Raw genomic sequence first — 22908 nt, forward strand, 5'->3', positions numbered from 1 at the left:
CACTCCTCCTACACTGTAAAAAAAAATAAAAATAAAGAAGAACCGGTCCCCCCACTGTCCACATACCAGAGCCAGCCAGGTCTGCTTAGATGCAGTCAATCAATGTGTGTGTGAGAGCTATCACTGTTTGTCTGTCGTGATAAAACTTTATTCGATCACAACAAAAAAGTACTTTTTGTAAAAACTGTGTACAAAGTTAAATATATATATATATATATAAAAAAAAAATCAAATCTTCGTGATGAATGTGAAGGTGACAAATGAGTCTCAAACATACCCCAAGTGCAATGATTATACTTTGTGTGGATTTATACACAGCCTTTTACAAAATTATTTCTATTTTACATTTTTAAAAGGTTCACACAGTTTCTACTTGATTAAAAGACGTTGCAAAGCCATTTTCCTTATACAAAACTACGAAATGCTACTGTACAAAAAAAGAAGAAAAAAAAGCACCATTTACAAGGTCCAGTGTGTAAGTATTAGGGACATCAAACTACAGATTGTACGAAATGTTTCACTCCTTCCTTTCCCCAAGAAAGGACGTTGTTCTTCGTTTGTGTGGTAAACTTCCACCTCAGAACCCAAACATGCTGTGGCTGCTTTGTATGTTTGGGCTGCTGTAGAGTAACACTGCCTTGCAAGGTTCTTATATTCAAGTAAATATACATTTATACAAACATACTTATGGGTAGTTTATTCAGTTTCCACAAAAAAACGTTGCTTAATGTTACACACTGGACCTTTAATATTACACAAATAGTGTGAAAAATGACTTGGTGTGTTGTCTTAAAGCACCAAAGGACAGGCGTCACTGTGCAACTATATTCAGTAATTTCCATGTTAGAGGAAAGTGTGAGGAAACATCACCAGGTCGTGTTTTGTGTCTGATCAGAAAAAGGCCAGAAAAGAAAAGGCCTACTGATGTCTCCTCCTTAAATGTACAGAGCCCGAGTGCCAAAACTATACGGCAGAAAATGAGGTCCTCTCTGGTTTAGGGGAAGTCTTCAGCCAAGTGTTGTATAGTGCTTTTTGCAAGACCAAGGTGGATTGCATCTAGGTAGTGCAAAAACCTGTAGAGACAAAAGAGACAACTTAGTTGTGTAATATGGACACATTTGTATGAATTGAGTTTGAATATCTGCACTGACACATGTAGCCTGTCAATTACGTGCTCTGAGACACACCGCTGCAGCCTGAGTAAAGTATGATTGAGAGATGCTGACATGAAATTATATCTTATTATATTTTCTGGGACATCATCAGTAAGGGTAAATTGGCCTAACATACAGAGACAAACAACCATTCAGCCTCACATTCACACCTAAGTTGTCAAACTCAAATGACCTGGGGGCCACTGCGATGCTCAGTGGCCCCCAGATAATTTGAGTTTGACATTTGAGTCTGGTCAGGAGGGGGCCAGTCAAGTGAAAAAAGTCAAACTTTTGGGGAAAAGCAATATTTTTGATATTTCACATGATCTCAAAACAAATGTGTTCACGTGGAGCAATAAATAACTCAAAATAAAAATGTATTTATAATGAACATGCAAACCCCACACAGAAAGGCCCTCTGTTAAACTCTGATCTGAACTGGTGACCTTCCTGCTGTGAGGCAACAATGCTAACCACTGTACCACCATGAGTCAACTGTTGCACATATTTTACATATACAGTATCACCGTTTCCTCACCGTCGTTTGACCTTGCCCTTCTCCTTGAGATGCTCTGATCTGCAGATAGTACGTAGGACAGGCAAGTAGTCGAGAGCAGCTGCTGGTCGGTTTCCCAGACCAACCGCTCCTCTCAGGATAAGACTCTCCATTACTTCTCTCCTCCTCTGGACCAACCTGGAACATGTCAACACACATAAGTTTTCTTTGAAGTGGGTTGTGATCAGTATCAGAGCATTTTTATTTTTGAGTGAAGTCTGGGCCGGATGACTGACCATAGTCAGTGAAAGGGTCCAACATTACAGAGATACTCGAAAGACTTACTGTCGATGACAGGGGCCATCCTGAGAGAAGCTGTGACCTTCACGATGAGAGGCCACAGGGAGGGTAAGCTCCTCTGCAGCTTCTTTTCCCAGCTCCCCTTCTAGTTGCTGGGATTTGTTCCATGCATCGGCTACAGAACTTTGACACTTGTGGAAGCTCAGTGCTTCCACAGCAGCCTGGATTTGCAAGACCTGCTCTCCACTCGTCCAGCTCTCTCTGTCAGCCTCAACCCTCAACTCATCCGTCATCCCATCTTTAAACGCTGCACTGACTGCTGATGTTCTCCTGTGAACATCACCTCCTTCTGGATGCATAAGCAAGGAGTCCAGGTAGGACATGTTGTCAAAAAAGTCAGCCATCGACTCAAGACACTGAGAGACGGGGAGACTTTTTGCTCGCGCCTCAGCAGTCAACAGCTTCCTTTTCACCTTTTCTGGAACAGCCCTCTTATTGACTCTCTCCTTATCTTGAGCAGAAACCTGTGGCTTGCAGAGAGATAGAAAACCTTCCTCTGAGTCAGAGTCCGAGTACAGCCCATCTTGGACAGGTAGACCGTGCCTTCTCTTGTTCTTCCTCATCCTGTTGGAAACTTTAATTGGACTGCCATCATCTGAACAATCTCCTGACTCTGCCATGTGCATTAGCCTGGTGTGAGATGGTAGAATGTCTGACGACGGCTGCTCTTTGGGAATATCAGAAGGATGGTCTTTTGATTCTGAAACAGGTTTGCAGATGGAGGAAGTCAGCTGTGTGAGTGGTAGAGGTAAGAGAGTCTCCATGTTGGTATAGAGTAGGTCCACTCCTCGTTGCCTGCTGTTGATCAGAAGCTCCCAGCAAACAGTCTCCTTCAGACTCTGGCTCTGTTAAAAGCACATACACCAAGAATCACATGAATCAAATAATCATGATTACATCGAAGAAATCTTAAAGGCCTCATGACATGACTCTTGGAGCCCTGGTAGCTTCTGCATATTTGCATATATCCTGTTAAAACGAGCCAATAGAGCTCAATTAATGAACAACACAAGGGCTGGTTTCAAGCCATCAGAGTTTACTGTGTGCTTTAAATGCATGGAGATCGAGCAATATATCGCAGGACCCGAGAAACTGAATATATCTGACACTTATAATGCCCCAGTGCAGAAACAGAGAGTGGACATTACTCGAGACCTGCAGAATCTCATCCTATTCAAGACAACGCTTACACATCGCAATAGAAGTATGTAAAATATAGAACATGGTAAAGTTTGTTATGAAGGGATACCTCTATAAGTGCAATCTATTGTCCGAGTCACTTAATTTTTAAAGCTCTCTTAGATATTTTTTTTTGTCAGTGATCCAATTCTCAGAATTTTTGGTGATTCGGTAAAACACTCTCCAGTTTGCTTGTCCCCAACTTTGCCTGGCACAACAGCCATCCATCACCTTCACTTTTTATGGTGACAAGACAAGTGTCCTGGCATTCTGCCTGATCTGTTACATATGTATTGCATTTGAACTTGTGGTTCTGAAAACTACATGACGGAATGGCCTAACATCAGCTCAGGGGTGTTACACAGCATGACACAGCACGCCTGTGATTGAGACACAGCTAAACACAGAAGACAGGATATTCTCAGTTGTTCTCGCAACCACGGTCACTGTGATGTGCAATACAAAACAGAAGCTGAGTGTGACGTTTCTGAGGAAGAGGATGAGGACATTTCTCGAGTAAGGCCATATTGTATATGTTTAAACTGAAACATGATACTGGAGCTGCTGCTGAGGAGAGAGAGACCAGAGAAACACAGGCCCTTCCCACAATGAATTTGAGGCTTCTGAATGGTACATTGAGGTGGAGCAGGGCATCAAAACAGTCATACAGTGCTTGACTGGATACAATTTAGGGTAGTCCACCCAAGTACAAAGATGAGTCATCAACATCTCGCAACAGATTTGAGGGCATAGCAACTTTTAATATAGTATACACCAGGAATATTGGAAATATTGGCTTTTGATAGTATAATGTTGTATACGTGTGTGGGTGTGACTTTTCAAGCAACATGTACGTGATTAAAGCACTAAAAGGTTGATTATGATGTCATGGGGATTTCACTGCAGTTGTTATGTGTCATTTACCCTGAACAGCTTCCAGATGTCTCTCTCTGGTTCGAGGTTCAGCAGGCCCAGTCTGCTCTCAGTGCAGCCAGTGTCGCAGGGAGGGAGAGCATGTGGGACAGTGACCTCACACACAGACATCTCTGCTGCTTCTCCAACAGGCTCAGGCTTTAGTTCTGCATTAAAAAAGGTAAAGGAGAAAAGAGACTGAATTACAAGGTAGTGCAACCATATATACAATAAAAGTTTAACAGGAAAAGGAAAGGAAAGCATCTTTATTTATCATTATACAACAACTGGTATTGCACAACGAAATGTCGAGGTCAGATGGAGGGTTGATCAGAGCCGCTGCGACTGAGCGCCCCGCCACAAGGGACCAACCTGACCGAATGTAACTAACATTCTAACATGTTTTGACAGATAGTGATAAAAGAATAATTCATAAAATTGGAGTTATAAAATAAAGAGAGGGGCATTACTAGGGGTCCAGTATCTGAATCCAGTATCCTGAACTTCAGTGCTTTGTATTTGAAATGAAACAGTAAATTGTCAAGTCTCAGGTTTACCTTTAGCAGGTTATAGATAGAGATATAAAGAAACTTCTGTCTTGTAGCTCAGAGCTTATGCATTTAAGGAAAAAGTGTATGGAATTAATAGGGTGAGTGCTTTATGTTTACAGTTAAAATCTGAGCAGGTTTATTTGTTCATACGGATTCATTATTGTCTGCATCCTGGTCAATGGTACACACAAATGGATAAAGGCTTCTAATAATGGTAATAAGGGCAAACGTTCAACATTAATAGTAAGAACCAGTATAATGTCAATATTATTATCAACAGCTCTCCTCATCTGCTCACCACTGGTATCACGGTGCTTCAGTGGCCTGATAACAGAGCTCCCCCCTGCACTGCGAGTCCAGAACTGAAGCTGGAGTAAACTCTGCCTGATGTCACAGCCATTGAGCCGGAGGAGAGAGCTGATGTTCGCTGGGTCTGTTCTCATGTCTTCAGCCAGACACAACAGCTGCAGGTAGGTGCTCACATTTAACTGTAGCCAAGAGAAAGAAAAGGACAAGTGAGGAAAAGTGGTTGAAATCATTACACACAAAATGTTTTATTTAGTACAATTTCAAGCCACTCAGCCAGAAAGTATTAACAGCAAAGCTCAATCCTGCCATTCAACATTCATGTTTGGGAATCCTTCACTCACCTCCGACGGGGTTTTAAAATGGATTTCGTCAAAGCTGCCATCAAACATGGTGCTGAATGCAGGATCTAGAAAACAAGCATAACACAGTATAGAGTATAAAGTAATGCAAACGACACAGGGTAAGGCATTGCTTTTAATAGCTCTCCTACTCACCACTGGTAGTCAGTATGACTGGCCTCTTAGTCGTGGCCATGAATGTCTTGACGGCAGCTAAAAACCCAGAGTCTTCCTCAAAAATAACATCCACCTCTTCAAACAGGATAAGTGAAGTGGCTGTCTTCTTACTCTGATCTTCACTGTTCTCTTTAGGTGTGGAAGCTCTTGCTGACGTTTTGACTGTGACATCCTTTTTCTTATTGGCACTCTCATTATTTGCTTTCATGGAAGCAGCTATATGAAAAGAGATTGTGTAAGAGAAAAATAATGGTAAATACTCGCACTTAGGCAACAATAATTTAAACATTTTACACTTTCAGATGCGTTTACCTGCTTGTTCATTCTTCTTAGTGTTCTGTTGATCCTTCTTGGTGGGTTGACCCATTTTGAAGAAGTTAACTAAAGCAGTTGGAGCCAAAGTGCCTTTTTTACCAGCCCTTGGTGACTGTGGATGTTTCCTGGGTGAGGAGACCACTCTGCAAGGAGAGTTCACCTTTCCTGAAGGAGGAAAACAAAAATCTGTTCTCTTTAGTGCAATTGCAAATACTTTATCCTACTGTACACTCACTGGATACTTTTATGGGAACACCTGCTCAACGGCTTATTAATAAAAATATCTAATCAGCCTATCACGTGGCAGCAGCTCAATGCATTTAGCTCAAAGCATTTAGTATACACTGCACACTGTTTAAAGGGATCATGCAAAGAAAACAGTAGAATGTGAAAAGTTTACCATGTGTGTAATGTATATCATGTCTTAAGAATTTGCAATACAAAATAAAGATATTATATTTTTTGTTGTAAAATGGTGCCTGATTTTCAAAGCAAAATAGTACAGTACACTGGGTGCCGCTACATTCAACATGAACCAACAACTCATTAGAACAGTGCTATTACTGGGAGCTGTGTACATACTTGGAGAGAATCCTGGTCTGGCAGTGCCAGCACTGCTGCTTGTGCCGTAGCTGTTGAAGTAGGTGGGTTTGTGAGCGTTGACCCCCTGACTGTCCACCTGATGTGACTGAGTGGCTTCTCTCAGCTGGGACAGAATGAGACGGCCACTCCGCTGAGAGGAAGCGTTTACCTCAAATACCTGAAGAGAGTGAAGCTGTTAGTTCTGCAACTGTCTCACAGTGGATGTGCTGCTTTGTGATACACGTGAGGTGATTTGCACCTTGAAGCCCAGCTCCTGCGCACAAGCATAGACGGCCGCAGTCTTTCCTACTCCAGTGGGTCCTGTGATCAGTATTGTATTACACAACATGTCCTCTGCATCCTGGGAGTCCTCTTCTCCACAGTCCCAGTCAGAGTCTGGACACAAAAAGCCACCATGCAGTCAAAATACAGTTAATGTAAAATCCAACAGTTATGAAAACAAAACAAAATAAAAATCAGCATCTCTATGGTGTCCCACCATTGTTTCCTTCCTCTCGTTTCTTGTCTTTCTGATTTTTTCTTTCTTCCCGATCTGCACGCAGTTTCCATTCCTTCAGCCAACTGCGTACCAAAAAGCAAAAGTGAAATATTGACTTCAATATTCTTGATTCAGTCACTGATGGTAAAACTTTGGGTATTGGGCTTAAAACAAATGCAATAACATGAAAGCAGTTTTGAGGTGGTTCCTCACCTGTGCAGCCTCCTTACTGAGGCGGTATTGCCTATGATATCACTGGAGTGCTGCGGCTGATATTTCTCAGTCCACAACACATCCTCCTTCTTCACATCTGTGGAATAAACTGTAGTGAGTGACTGATTTGCAGAGTCAAGACCAAGTCTTTAATTTTGACATGTGATTAAAAAATAGCAGGTAAAGTTTGTTGGATGTGCCATTTGGATGAATCTAAACAATAAAAACAAATAATGATGAAGTACAAATCATCTTGCTCTATGATAACTTTGTGGAAGGAAGTAGTCATTGTTCGAGTCAGTGTATTGTGTAAATACTGTTCATTCAAAGAGGTGACAGTCATATTATTTAGTTTGCTTTTTCTATCTCACCTTTTTCCACAGTGTCTTTCACCAGCAAGTCATCCAACACAATCACAGACTCGTCCTCACACAGGATGGGAGCACTTATGTCAGCACTTATGTCCTTCTCTGGTTCAAATCTCTTTCCTCGTCTTGCGCGACCTCCTCTCTTTGTTGGCTCAGGCTTGGGCACATTCTCATCCGAGTGGTTGCCCCGCTGCTTCTTGGCCACCTTCACTGCATTTTCCCCTCCATCATCCATCCTTTTCCTCTTTCCACCTGCTAGTGGTGCCGTTTCTAATAGCAGCAAACATACAGTCACCATTTAAGACCATTTTCATTCTTTCAAATTGAACGAACATTTTTTTTAATAATTCAACTTTCTTGTGTGCTTGTTTAACTTTCCATCCAGTCCATGCAATTAAATACATATGGATACATACATTTAATATCAGCTACATTTAAAATTAAGGTCTAGAATAAACAAGAAACATGGAGTATCTATATTTGTTTCTAACCTGAGGCTGTGCAGCTGTGCTGCTGGTGGTCAGTCCGTCTCTTTAGGAAGCGAGTGATGAACATCTGAGCAGGGAAGGGAGGGTTAGAGTTGCTGACCTCTTCAATAAGAAGTTGACGAACACTGTCAGAAATCTCTGGTCTCCAGCCTGAACCCTGAGGAAAGAATTATATCTGTTGGTAAACAGATTTGGTTTGTTTCTGAACATTAACCTAGGGAAAACATAAATCATAAAACACAACATAATGTTACTACTCTTGACAATAAATACTCATATATAGCATATTTATTGGACATAAATTGCCATATAAGCCATTTTAAATGCTTTACTAAGAGGTAGCTGCTCTTTACTTAATTTGCCCTGACTTTGCTAAAATGTGAGTAAATCCCAAATAAGACAATGGCCCTCATTTATCAAAAGTGGGTAGTGTGTATGCTCATTTCCACGCAAAGATTGGAATTCATCAATATGGGCGTTGGCGTAGCGTGCGTACAATCAAATCAAATCAGACCAGTCATTTCAACATACCCTTTCACAAAAGGCTCTCTGGGCTGGTTCAGTCTTCAAACTGAAGGAGCCACTAACATATGAAAAGGAGGAAGATGGGCTCCAGAGATCTTTCAGTGGACACAGTAATGAAGATTCAGGCCATGGTAAACTCCAAAGAGGGCAATCTGTAAATACACAATGAGAAATGTATGCTCGACCCAATAGATTGATCTGAACCCACTTGAAACCCTGTGAAACCACCTACCATTTGGCAATTGCTTTATGTGTAGAACAGGTTGAAAGGAGGAAGAGGAGAGGGAAAATGCCTCTTTGGTGGCAGTAGTCTTGGCTAACTGCTTCCTGAAGGACTCTGGGAGACCACTCTTTAGAAACTCTCTGCGGGCTTTGAACTGCTCATCATCCTGGGAGTTTTCAGAGCCCTCTCGACTGCTGTCATCAAAGATGGAAATCACTGTGGACACCTTAGGAGCACCTTTCTCTGGGCCCAGCGTGGCAGCTTTAGAGCCTGTAAGAAAGAAAATACTGCACTGTTAGAGGAGAGTGAAAAATAAATTGTGATTTAAAAGTAGTAAACATTACCTGGGACAGCCTTGGTGTCTTTGACAGCTGATTTGCCCAAGACATCATTTAAACTTCGCAATGGTTTCCGGGTTTTACTCTTTTCTGGTGCCTTTAGAGAAGTGGCAGACTGGTCGTCCTCCAGACAGATGACAGAATCCTGACAAAACAAACCAGATGAACTTCTCACATAAACTCACAAATGAGCAAAAATAGAAAAAATAACTACATTGGACCCTCTAGTATGTAGGGACAGTCAGTGTTAGAGAGAAACATCAGTAACAAAGTGCTCATCAAGTCCTGGTGGTAAGGTCCAACTCATCAGGCATAACAATTGTTCACATTTAGTTATTCTACTCACAAAAAGACAGAAATGCAGCCAAAAACATAAGCCCTGTGTACAGCTTTTTATACCCATCACTAACTAGCTCAGTTGGAATTGTGTTTGATGGACCCACATGCCTCAGGGGAATCAGACCACAGATCTGTCTCACCGAGATCACATTCATAATACAGCCTCACGTTAAAACCACAATACAATTATGCCTTGATTGAATGTATTCATCCTTTTCGCTGTACCTCATTCTCACAGTAGCTTTTCTTGATGGAGGTCTCATATCTTGACGAACGCCTTAGGGGGCTCCGCTTTTCAGCAGCAGTTTTCTTACTCTGCTGCAGCACCTTGGCTTTTTCCACCAACTTCTTTGCCTTCTTCCTTCTTTTAGACTCATTGTCCAATGTCTAAAAAAGAGAGAACATTTTATTATCCATATAGGAAAAAATTTAAATATTTTCCCCAGGTCAAGTTAAAACACCAGTCCATTAAATGTGGTATTTCTCCAATTTATGAGAAAAATTATACTCACTTTAGTAGCCTTCGATGTGTTAATGCCACTTCCACTTCCAGCCTTTGATGTGGAAACATTTCTATTGACTCTTGTAAATTTAATCCTTGTGAAAAAATTAAAACATTTACTTAAAACAAGAAATAAATATACAAGAATAGAAACAGGTATAACACACACAGACACATTAGTTAATTCGGTACACCTAAGTATAAACTAGTAGCAGACCACAACAGTACTGCAACAAACCTACCATTATGTTATGAGGCAGTTTTGTTTTCTATTATTTATAGCCCATCTTTGTATCAATGAGTCTAGGCTAAATAACCAAGATCTCTGTACAACATAATCCAGCATCACAAACTGCAGCCTCCTGTCGACCACAGCTGAATTAATGACAAACACAAAAGTCTTTCCATACCATGCACATTACTAATAAATTATAACTATATGTCACCTGATTGGACTTTCGTTCATGTCAGGTGGGCCCACCATCTCTGCTACAAAGACTCCATGTTTGGATCTCCTTGTTTTTGGAGTGGACATATTTTCAGAGCAGTCAGGTAAAGAAGCAGCAGCAGCAGCAGCATCATCATCCACTGACTCCTTTTGTTTTCTGTTTTTTCTGGCAGGAGATGCTATTGTGGTATCGGGGGGATGTGTGATATCAGCCCCTCTTCTAGACCTCCTTACAGCTGGGATGGTGGGCTCCTCTTCTTTATTATCAACATCAATAACTGTGACCCCCGTTTCTTCTGCAGGAGGAGAAGCAGCAACAACTGTTGTGACTGTCTCATTTTCTTCTTTGGCTTTCTTTTTGCCTTTTCTTGTTGGTTTCTTTTTAGTGACACCCTTTTCCGGAGAGGCAGCAGGCACTTGCTCCACAGCTGGAGGAATTGTATCCTCCTCCTCAGGAATGTTTTCTGCAGGATCTACATTTTTCTCTCCAGGTTGCTTCTGCTTGCCCTGACTCTTACCAGGTTTGGTTTTGGACCCGTCCTGGCTGGGCCGCTTGAAGGCAGCCATGAACTGCTTCCTCTCTGCCTCACTGCATTTTGGAGTGGTCTCACTCTCTAGCACAGCCAGTTCTAGATCTTCCTCCTGAAGAACCACATTAGATTTCCTTTTGACACTCCGCACGGAGGATGAAGACTGGTGGCCAGCTTCAGTCTGAGGAGAAGGCACTACATCCACAGGACTCGCAGTCCCCTTTCTCTTGTTAAAGATAGAAGCCAACTTTCCCACATCCTTGACTAGTTCCTGTTTGGGTGAGACTGTGTGCACCTCAGCCTGGACGGTGATAATTCGAGGGGAGACTTGGAGTGATGGCTCTGCAGAACTCGAAGAATTTTTCAACACGTCATTGCTCATTTCCTCTGCCTCTGTTGTGATTTTACTTCCCTCTTCACCCTTGTCCTGACCCTGACTTCGTAAAAAATCCTCAAAGGATATTGTGACTGTGCTGTTATTTGCGTCTGAGGCCTTATCCTCATTATCCTCCATGCTAACGTCACACAAGGAGGTTTCTGCCTCCTTCTCTTCTGGTTCTGGTTGCTTCACATCCTCTTGAAGTCTCTTTTTAGAAGTCTTTGTAGCAGTTTTGTTAGTCTTTTCTCTTAAAGGTACATTTGAAGATGTGGAAATGCACTGGAGCTCTGCTTTAGATTTGCCATTGTGACAACTTATGGGACTTTGTTTAGGCTGTTCATCTTTTTCAGTCAAGTCAATAACAACAGCCATAGTGGCCCTCTTCTCTGATGTCCGTGCCGTGGCACTAGCCTCAGCACTGAGCTGGGCTAACAGAGCCGCAGTATCACTACCAATAAACCCAGATCCACTGATCACCTCTCTTGCCAAGTCTTTGGGTTGATGTGGTTCATCTAAAATCAGACAGCTATCTGTTGCTGTGAAGCAAGCATTTTCAGACTCCACAAGTTTCCTTGCAGCTTTGGTAGCTTTTCTGCCCCGTTTCTGAGATGGCTGCTGCCTTACAGCTGCCTCAGGACTGGTGCGTTTCTCTGTAGACTGTGGTGTCTGACAGTTCTCTTTAGACTGAGGTGATGGACTGGTCTTCTCTTTAGAGGATGGGGGTTTCCGGCTAAAGTAGTCCATAATGTTGTTGGATCGTGGAGGAGAAAAGGGCTTCTCCACAGGCTTGGCCACAGGAGAAAAATAGTTTGTGATTGTCTTAACAACAGGACTGCCACCATCTTTGCAGGATTTCTTGCAAGGCTATAAAAGGAGTGACATAGTTAATCAAACATGAGAATGTATGTGAAGAAAAGAAGAATATGTGCAATATAACCACTATTGCATGCTATACATTCCAATGCCATCAAAATACCTGGGGGTCAAAATCCTCAATGACAGATGCCATAGCCACAACACCAGCCATAATTTGATGGGGCCTTTAAAAATAAAGCAGAGAAACATTTTATTTTACATTTATTGCAACAATAACAGAGGTCATTTAAGAAATTAATCAGAAACATCAAATAATATTAACAATAATAATATTAAATACAAACTAACAGACCATGATAACAGACCTGATAAAATAACTTCAACTTCAACAATACTGTATCTGTTTTTTTGCAACCCCACAACACCCACATTTGGTGACAAACAGAAATATTGCATTACTTAAAATCAGACCTGGCATCAAGATGGGGCATAAGAGTGCTTTGCCCCCAAGTAGGGGTGCAAAGGGTGCGCATTGTGATTAAAATAATACATACATTGCAATTATTTTTGACAGATACTGCAATTTTAATATGATTCATGATTGTTGATTGTTTGAACTGATCATTTTCATTAAAAACATATGTAAATCACAATGATTTTTACCTTTTTTTCCCATTTGTCACAAAACAAAACATTTTTTGTCATCTGAAGAGATGACAAAAATGATTTTTGGGCCAGTGAATACCTACAGCACAGTGTTTCGTGCCGTTTTGCCAAACATTTTATCTTTATCAAATAACTGCAACATCTTTCAATTTCGATATTTCACCTGGTCGTTTAAGATTTTGATTATTTTATGATTAATTGTGTGGCCCGGAACCCTAAATATCATTTTCTGTTCCCTTGTTTATGTTTCATGCGTCTATAGAAAACTAATTGGAACACCACAATTGTTGGACAAGATACATGTGATGTTAAACAGAAATGGAGAGTATGAGATTTTAGGAATGTGAATATGTGCCTGTCCTTGCTGATTTTGACTGAATGTCTTCCAGTAATACAAAAAACTCAGTGCTGTGCTACTTTTATGATCATTCTGAATGTTTTTCCTCATTTTATGAAATGGTTGCTGATCAATTGATTACTAAATCAATCATCAACTGATTACTGATAAATCAGTGTTTTTTCAATAATTAAAACCAGTTTTCTGATTTCTCATCTTAAATGTGAATACTGTCTAGTTTCTTTGCTCCATATAACAAAGAAATCATTAAAACCGAGTCATTCTGGATTGTGTACAAAACAAGACATTCATCATTTCCAGGTTTGAGAAACACTGACCAAAATCTCTCAACATTATCTAACATTTTACGGACTGAACAAGCACTAGATAAATCGAGAAAATAACACAGACTAATCGATTAGGAAAAGAATATTTTTTTATTTAATATGTATTTGCAGCTCAATCCCTCACTGCTGTACGTTCGTCATTGTATACTAGTGCTAATCATTTATTATATTTAAGTCAAAATAAAGTCACCATATATGAAACATATATACATTTAAGTGTCCTGTACAATATAAAAAATACTGTGTGGGGTGAAGCACATAAATTGGATTAAGTGAAAACCCACCATCTTTTACATGTTTATGCCAAATGACAACCATAAAAGAAAATGTGGAAGAAAACACTTACTGACGAGACAGAACCGGTTCCTCTCTGCAGCTCCAAATACTTTCTCCTTATCTTATTCACTTATTCACGTATGTTTAAACGACAGTGGCAAAGTTCATAGTGAGAGTCGGACAGCTGCTTGTTGCCACCGGGCTGCAAAACAACAAGCTAGCAAACTCCACCGGGTGCTACTTTGAACGCAGCACAGCTCCTCACATATTCCAAACGTGGCCCAAACACTCCCGACATGACAGACAAGGCACTCGAATATGAGACAGAGGACGTTACGCGGACCTTCTCCCACTTGTTCCGAGTACAAATTCGAAATACATGTTTCACTGGCGTTTGTTTGCGCTTTCAAAAACGCGCCAGAGAGACTGTGAATGAAGAGCGCCAAATATGTATGACCTTTGGCGTCACGGGACTCCACCAATCACAGAAGAGAAAACTAGAGCGACGCTGTTCGCCCAAAACAAAAATGGCGTCTTGTGTCGCGTTGAAGGGAAAGGATAAAGTCACAGCGACCCATACTGGCTGCACTACGTCACTACACGCGCTCAAGAACGAAATAATGCTTCAAGGGGTTTGAAATGAGAGGGTTCGGGTTATTACTATCAAATGTACGTACACGTTACCGAAGACAAACGTTGGTAAATCTCAACAACAATTAATATATAAATACATACATGAATAAATAGGTAAATAAATACTGAAATACTGAAATAAATAAATGTATACAAAAACGACCATTAAAAACACATTTATTTATACATTTGTAAATGTATTCATTCATACACATGTATGGGCACAAGTATAAAAACACAATTTTGTAAAGCTTGTGGATACATAGGACATATATTGATATATATACACATATACATATACATACATATACATATACATATACATACATATATGTGTGTATATATATATATATATATATATATATATATACACACATATACATATATATATATTATCCCTTCTCTTTTTTTACATGTTTACTATAAAATACAAATCTGAGTGGGAGTTAAAAGGACCTTTCCGGCCGCCGTCGTGTCTCCAACGTCTCATCTCGCTGAGATTCCTGACTTTCCCTGGCTGTACCTGCTCCTCCTGCGCAGCTCTCTTCTCCTCTTCCCCGCTGTTTGAGTCCCACTCGACATGTCAGAGTACAGCGCGGTGCCGCCGCCGGCCGGCTCCGGGGCCACTCTCGGGGGACAGGCAACGCTTCTTGGGAACGAAGCAGGGGCCGTGAAGAAGGATGCGTTTGCGGACGCAGTGCAGCGGGCCCGGCAGGTGGGGGATGTGAGTGAGAGGCAGCCGGGCAGTGAGAGCTAGCTAAAACCACAGAGAGCTATGTTTTCACCTGGTCGTTAACGATTGTTAACGGTGTCATACTAACAGAGTAAAGATGGACCATGTGACCCAACAAACATACAATGTGTACAGGCTATAGAAAACAAATTATTAAAAAGCATGAAATAATTGGTTAATTATAAACTAGTGAATACACCATACATCGTTGAGCGATGTATGATAATGTTATGACACTATTTAGTGTGTCTCAACCTGCTTTGTTGTCATTTTATTCAGATTATTTTGACTGATCTAAATTATGCAGTTGCTTTGTATGATTGTGTTTTTGAGTCATGGTGGTGCAGTGGTTGGCATTGTTGCTTCACTGCAAGAAGGTCACCAGTTGGGATCCATGGGTTCTCTCTGGTAGGGATGGGAAAATACCACTTCTTTGTGTCTGATACCAATACAGATATCACAAACTTGAGTGTCTATCGATACCGATATAATCCCGATAGTCATTTTCGATCATTTATGAATTATGAAGCTATTAACAACACATTTGTGCTGAGTCATTTCAAACACATAATTCTCCAACTGTGTAACAAATATTGCTCTTCCAAAAAGAAATAAATGAACAGATCAAACATGACTCAGCTAAAATGTTTTTGCTGATTTGTATTTACATTTTTATAGTCTGCATAGTCAAGCATGGCTACCTGTCCAGAGAAACTACAAACAATCCAGTACCATCAAAAATGTGTACCCTAAAGTCTAATTCGACATTTATATTTAATTTGACTTTTACCTTTGTGCCTCAGATTGCAGCTAAAATTGGGGGAGAAGCTGGCCCTCCTGTGAACATGAACACTGCATCAGATAGTTTTGCATTCACTGCACAGAAACGACAGCTGGAGGATGCAGGTAACTGTACCTCACACACACACACACACACACAATAATAACCGTAGTAACCTCAATATAATTTTTATTTTCAATAACATTTATGGCATAAGTTTATTGTTCTTGAATGTTTTAAATTATTCATGAGGTACCAACCTTCAGTAAGGTTGGACATTTCTTGTGATATTGATATCAGCTGATTTCAACAAACTTTATTTTGATAACATTTAGCCCATGTTGTCCACTGTTACCAGCTACACTAGATATCTGTTGTTTTCTTGCGCCAGATGAACCAGAGAGCAAGAAACTGGCTGCACAGAGTGACTTGGACTCAGCTAATGCACTATGTGAGTTCCTTCCTTTAAGGTTTGCTCTGTTAGTGTTTATAACTGTGTTTCCTAACACAGTTTGTAAGATAAACTTCCACTTTTACAGTACTGCTGTGACTTTACACTTTTGCCCTTGTCTTTTCACACTTCCTCTCATCTCCTGAGTCCATCAGTAACTCAGAATCTCTCCCTTGTTCTGTATTCTCATTCTCTTTTGCTGTCACATCTCAGCTATTGGTGCACAACTCGCAGTTCTTGCGCAACAACGGTGAGACCTGGTAGTTTTGATTTGCCTTTGTGTCATAGCAGTGCAGCAAAACAAGACTGTTGCAAAAATACAACAAAAAAAAATCTACTAATACCTGACTTGTACACTCATTCTTGTACTTGCTTGCTGATGCAGGCCCACCTCTGCTACAGAAGAGTACAGTGTTCCAGACAGCATGGTGGGACTCAGTGAGTACAGCCTACACTAATGTCACTCACAACTCACACTCACACAAGTATAGATCTTACCCACTAAACAAAATGTGTGTTTCTTTGTCTTTATCCTCAGTTATTGGCCGTGGAGGCGAACAGATCAATAAAATGCAACAGGAGTCAGGTTGCAAGGTCCAGATTGCTCCAGGTTCAATCCTTACAATTATCAATTTTTATATTTTTAATTTTATTTTCCTTTTGATGCCACCTTTTTTAACTGTGGATGTGTGTGTCCAAGACAGCGGAAGCCTTCCAGATAGGAGTGTCTCTCTCACAGGTCCCCCTGACGCCATTCAGTAAGTTATGGATTTCAAATTGGCTCATTATTAATTCATGTGATCATTTGTCTGAAGGGGACAGAGGTTTTTTTTAAAACATTGTGTGTTTGGCCTGAACAGAAATGTTGTCAATTGTGATGATACATTTGAAGCCCATCTTTTTTAAAGTGGTTATAATGAACCATGTGAGGGTCTCTTGGCATTATATCAGCTTAATGACATGGTGTTGAAAAATACCCATGGAGTAACTGGTCAGCTCTTCTGTGTCTAGGAAAGTTAAGAGGCTGTTGGATGAGATAGTGTCACGAGGAAGAGGCACACCTCCCTCTTCTTATCAAGAGTCCACCAATGGGCAGAATGGCACGGTTCATGAGATGATGATACCAGCTGGCAAGGCTGGCCTCATCATTGGAAAGGGAGGAGAGACCATCAAACAGCTACAGGTACACTGCAGGGTTGTTGCTGTTGCAATTTAATGCCAAAAAAAAGGAATCAGTAGTATCAGTTAAGGCCGACATACCCACAGTGTTTGAGTTTGTGATACTCCAGGAGCGTGCAGGAGTGAAAATGATCCTAATCCAGGATGCCTCTCAGGGACCCAACGTTGACAAACCACTGCGTATTATTGGAGAGCCATACAAAGTCCAGGTACAGTCATAACATTTGCAAAACAAATGTGGTGTGATGAGCTGCTGATTATTACTCACTGCAATCTCCTTTTCAGCAAGCCCAGGAAATGGTGCAGGAGATTCTTAGGGAGAGAGACCACAGTGGCTACAGTGAACAAAATGATTTCGGCTCCCGCATGGGAGGAGGCATAGATGTGAGTTTTTGCATGGATGTGAGGAATGGCATTAGCTGTCTGAACAAAATCTTAGTTTACTCTGTATATTTTCAACTCAGATCTCGGTACCACGACACTCAGTCGGCGTTGTCATTGGGCGTAATGGAGAGATGATCAAGAAAATCCAGAATGATGCTGGAGTTCGAATACAGTTCAAACAAGGTTGGGACCCTGTGGTGATAATTTAAAAAAAATAACATATTGTTGATGTAACATTTGCATGATTGATGTACACTCACATTCGATTATCGTAATGCACAAAGAAGGACGACGATATGTCCCCATTTGACCATTTTGACCCACCCTTATTGTGCACAGTATTGTAGCTAATGCTGACTTGAATCTTTCAGATGATGGGACTGGTCCAGATAAGATTGCTCACATCTGTGGTCCTCGTGACCACTGTGAACACGCCAACCAGATCATCAATGACTTGCTGCAGAGCATCAGGGTCAGGGAGGAAGGTCAAGGGGTATGACTTGCTTTCACTCAAACGCACGCACAATATTTCTCGCTCTGAAACAAACCGATAGAAACAAGTCTTAAAATGTTGTTTAGTTTCATTTTAAATAGTTAAACAAGGTGTCACACTGTGTCCATGCACATATACACATAACATAACATAACATATTTGCAAAACTATCGTATAATGAGAGGAGAGATCTGTGGCAATGACAGACTATATAAACATTATATATATGGTAAATATCCATCAACAACGTGTAAGACAGCAAGAGACAATGGCTGAAGCTTGATTATTTACCTTTGCAGGAGAAAAAGATCCACAATGGCATCTGTCTTCAAATTCATCTCCACTTTCAGCCGTATTTTTCGAATACATCATTGTGCGTGTATGTGGGGTGCTACTGAACATATGAATAATTCTCCTCTATCTACAGGGTCCCCCAGGTCCTCCAGGCATACCCACAGGAAACAGGGGCCGAGGTGGAGGACAAGGCGGTTGGGGTCCCCCTGGAGGGGAAGTGACCTTCTCTATTCCTGCCAACAAGTGTGGGCTCGTGATTGGGCGGGGAGGAGAGAGCGTCAAGTCCATCAACCAGCAAACTGGAGCGTTTGTGGAAATCTCTCGACAGCTTCCGCCCAATGGAGACCCCAACTTCAAGCTGTTCATCATCCGGGGCTTGCCGCAGCAGATCAGTCACGCCAAGCAGCTCATTGAAGAGAAGATCGAGGTACACCATCCGCGGTCATAGTCATCTTCAGTAGTTATCTGTAGGCAACTGGACTTGTTTGAGATAAGTTGAAGGCATTTCACCACTCTCCTCTAAAAGACTTCTTCAGTTGTCAGTGTCCTCCACCATGACCCCTGTTTTCTGCATGCATACCTGGAGGACCTCAGGGCTGCAAATGGTGGGGGAACATATAGCTTAGTACCAAGAAACCTGTTTAATTGTACATTATGGAAGAAATGTATTGTTTTAAGTCATAAAATGACAAAATATAATATGATGATAGGTGAAATGACTTCAACTTAACGCAAGCAAGTCCAGTTGGCTACAGATAACTACTGAACATCTTACACACATTTTTTTTTGACATACCAGTTACAGTGTATGGTTATTTTATATTTTATTGAGAATCCATAATTCATAATGTGGATGCATGTGTTGTGTCCTTCAGGGTCCTTTGTGTCCTGTGGGCCCAGGGCCAGGTGGACCAGGTCCTGCCGGGCCAGTGGGTCCCTACAACCCCAGCCCATACAACCCTGGACCGCCTGGGATTCCTGGATCACCACAGTAAGAGTCGCTACAACTATGACAAGGTCAGACTGCAGAATCTTTTTTGTCTTTAGTGATGGTCACTGTGTCTAGGTGGCCATTAGAATGTAGCAGAAACTAATTGGATGTTTAAAGATTCCGTAAAAGAAAATGCACATTTATGTGTTGTGATTCCATCATCTGCTGCAAAGTAAATATTGTGAAGTTAGTTCATTGAGATAAGCAGCAGGTGGTGCAAAAGCTTGTGACATCCCAGAAGAATAACAAGGAACTTGATGACATAAGTAAGGAACTCCTTTTCACTAAGTTGAAAAGTGTTGTGGTTTGTTTTACAGCACAGTGAAATGTGGAAGAGGGGGGGATGTTTCAGTCACATGATTTCTAAAAGTCAGACTCATTGCACTCATTCACATCTACCTTTCATTGATGTGCTTTGAATGTGATATTTCAAGACTTTTTTGAATTTTCTGTATTACCACAGAGCCATAAATTTGTATTGTGACTTATACATATATATATATATATATATATTATATATATATATATTGTGGCTAAACATTGTTTCCCTGACCCGGCCAAATCAACACGACCAATGACATGACAAGGAAGAGCGGCTAGGCCAAGATTGTAAACAAACAATGGCATTTGAGGCCACGTGTGTGTTTGCGACCTTCTGTGTTCAGAAACAATAGAAAAAAAATACAACATATCATGCAGAACCAGCTTCATTACTCCTCTTTTGCTTTGCTATTTTATTTGTTGACGTTTCTTGCTTTTGCACGTGCAAAGTGCAGGTCAACATCATTGATGTCACCCACTGTGACTCATCTTAGAGGGCAGAAAAATATCAAACATTAGTCTTTATGTCAGGAGGCGTCCCAGTTGTAGCTTTTAGTATATTTTCACTGTAACGCACCACACTGAATAAAATGACAGATTCTTGGGGCCAACAGGTCCGTCTGCTGGACTGGGCTGTAATCATGCTTATAAATTGTAGTCTGACCTGGGCCTTAGCTGTAACATCTTCAGAGCATCTGAGTTAACAGCAAACCACTTCTTCTTCTGTTCTCCTCAGTGGTGGACCTCCAGGTCCTCACCAGTATAATCCTCAGAGCTGGAGCAACACCTACCAGCAGTGGCAGCCTCAGGCTCCCCATGACCCTAGTGAGTCCCCTTTGAGTTCACATCAACTGCTCTATAGCACTTTCATCCCATGTCATTTAATTTACTATATGCCACCCAGTTCTTTCTGATGAGAAATTGCTTTTTATGTGTGGTAAGGTACACAGGATTACTAATGGAAATGTGATGAGATGCACTATCTGTACTTAATGCAGTTCTGGCTAATCCTGTCTCTGTTTTCCCCCTGGTCTCCAAGCCCGGTCTCCAGGCCAGTAGCAGGGGCTCACCCTCACCCTATGAGGACCTCACCCCCTCCACCCTGCATCTTTTCTAGGCAAGGCAGCAGCCAATGACCCTAACGCAGCCTGGGCGGCCTACTATGCTCAGTACTACCAGCAGCCGTCGGGGGCTGTGCCAACCCAGTTCCCTGCAAACCCGCCTGTAGGAGCCCAAGCACCAGCGGACCAGACCACACCTGCTCAGATGCCAGGGGGCCAGGCAGACTACACCAAGGCCTGGGAGGAGTACTACACAAAGATGGGTGAGACTATCCTCTGGAATCTACCCTGCTGTTAATTTAACTGAGAGAGAAAGAGTCCATTTCCTATGCACTTTGGTGAAATGGTGTGTCTCTACAACTCACTCAAATCAGCAGAATTTTAAATGTGTACTTTGATCATGATATGAATTTTATAACGTGGATACAGGACTCAAGACTAAGTTTTGTAGGTGCTTGATTTTCCTTTTTTCCCTTTTAGTCCTGTGTCATTGACTTCATATAAACTTTGTTGTGACCTGGGTCGCGTCTCTTCTGTGTGTCACCTCCAGCCCAGACAGGTGGTTCTGTCTCTGGAACGGCAGCAGTGGGAGCAGGGTCCACGACAGGAGGACAGCCCGACTACAGCGCTGCCTGGGCTGAGTACTACAGACAGCAGTCTGCACACTATGGACAAGCAGGACAGACTCCTGGTCAGCCAGCCACTCCACAGCAAGGACAGGTTGGTGGCCGTCTGCATCAGTCTGCATCAGTGTCATATACGTTTTTTTAATTCATAGCGACAAAACTGATTTGTTCTTTCTTTTTTTAATTCAAGACTCAGTGAGAGCCCAGAGCAGAAGGTCACAGCCTAGAGAGAGAATCAAGAAGACAGGACGAAGAGGACATTACAGTTTTTTTTGGGCCTGGATCTGTTCTCTGCTATTGATTTTGCTTTTTGTGTTCGTTTATTTTATAAAGAGTGGAAGTAAAACCCTCTCCTCGCCACTGAACATCACCTGGATACTTTAATAATCGTGTGAAGTGAACAGACATTCTAATTGGCTTTACTTCTGAGGGGAAGGAAGACTGATGATCCCATCATGGCAGGTGCACAGAGCTTATCAAAGCCTCTACACACATTTATACGTATATGCCAATATAAAATGGGCCTTGAAATCTGTCGTTCGTTGTCTTCTAAAGTCATCCGAGTCCTATTGTCAAAGCTATAGCCTTCATATCTTTGCGTAATATTTACTGAATGGCACAGAGCTATTAAAAGTCTAATCACATGATGTATGTGGTAAGGAAAGAAATCACAGAAATCTTTATTTGAAGCTAATTTGTTTGTCAGCTGTTGATTTTTTTTGAGGCCTGCATGATTTTTGTTTCATTAACCTTGATATTTTGAAAGTTTAAAGTTTTAAGTGCAACTTCTGGTGATGTTTGTTGATATTCTGCCTCTCTTTTCTCACTATGAAAAGAAACGGTATAAGATGATTTGTATGCTGCGTCCTCCATCAGAAAACAGGCTCTGTAAAGCAATACTATCAGACGTGACTGAGGGAGTGTGTGTGTGTGTGTGTGTGTGTACAGCAGCAACGCAGGGGTGGGTGGGGGCAAGAAACATTTATTCTGTCAACCTTTTGAACGGCCGGGTTTCTTGAGCAGGAGAATTCACAAGATCCAAACACAGTTATGCTGAGAAATAGAGAGAGTGTTGTGTATGGAGCTGAAAGACTTTAACAGCATGGTGTGAACTAATTTGACAATGATTTGAATGGAAAAGACTTTTGTTTATGTTCCCCGCTGTTGTAATTCACTAACAGTAACTGTATAGTTGTGAAAATTATTCTCCAAGAAGTAAAAGCCATAAGTCAAAAGATGGATGATCTCCTATTGAGATGTTTTACTTGGGGAAACAATGAATGCTGTTAAACTA

The 22908-nt window shown here is 41.3% G+C and overlaps 2 protein-coding genes across 4 annotated transcripts; one reads left to right on the top strand and one right to left on the bottom strand.

Moving 5' to 3' along the window:
• Positions 1-126: 126 nt before the first annotated feature.
• On the bottom strand, positions 127-14126 carry atad5a (ATPase family AAA domain containing 5a). Its single transcript, XM_058654361.1, is given in 22 exon segments — positions 127-1073; positions 1693-1848; positions 1996-2855; positions 4114-4268; positions 4951-5140; positions 5303-5367; positions 5456-5677; positions 5771-5956; positions 6374-6551; positions 6633-6769; positions 6873-6955; positions 7086-7182; positions 7457-7723; positions 7945-8098; positions 8473-8618; positions 8699-8959; positions 9034-9172; positions 9592-9753; positions 9879-9963; positions 10315-12089; positions 12202-12265; positions 13738-14126. Coding segments are annotated over 21 exon segments (5448 nt in total). The 5' UTR covers positions 12253-12265; positions 13738-14126; the 3' UTR covers positions 127-994.
• Positions 14127-14749: 623 nt separating this feature from the next.
• LOC131474812 (far upstream element-binding protein 2-like) lies at positions 14750-22092 on the top strand. Of its 3 annotated transcripts, none has more exons than XM_058652495.1 (18): positions 14750-15024; positions 15837-15939; positions 16206-16265; positions 16479-16515; positions 16651-16703; positions 16804-16875; positions 16966-17023; positions 17277-17448; positions 17555-17653; positions 17730-17828; positions 17909-18011; positions 18200-18321; positions 18749-19042; positions 19491-19606; positions 20664-20752; positions 21045-21251; positions 21539-21708; positions 21805-22092. In XM_058652495.1, exons 1-18 carry the CDS (start codon positions 14881-14883, stop codon positions 21811-21813), a joined length of 2007 nt encoding a protein of 668 aa, XP_058508478.1. In that variant the 5' UTR covers positions 14750-14880; the 3' UTR covers positions 21814-22092. The 3 variants fall into 3 exon arrangements, with proteins under 3 accessions (XP_058508478.1, XP_058508480.1, XP_058508481.1); XM_058652497.1 differs by having other exon boundaries at positions 14750-15015; XM_058652498.1 differs by lacking the exons at positions 21539-21708; positions 21805-22092 and having other exon boundaries at positions 20967-21187.
• Positions 22093-22908: the final 816 nt, after the last annotated feature.

This window comes from Solea solea, chromosome 16 (genome assembly GCF_958295425.1).
Source record: "Solea solea chromosome 16, fSolSol10.1, whole genome shotgun sequence".
NCBI lineage: Eukaryota > Metazoa > Chordata > Actinopteri > Pleuronectiformes > Soleidae > Solea > Solea solea.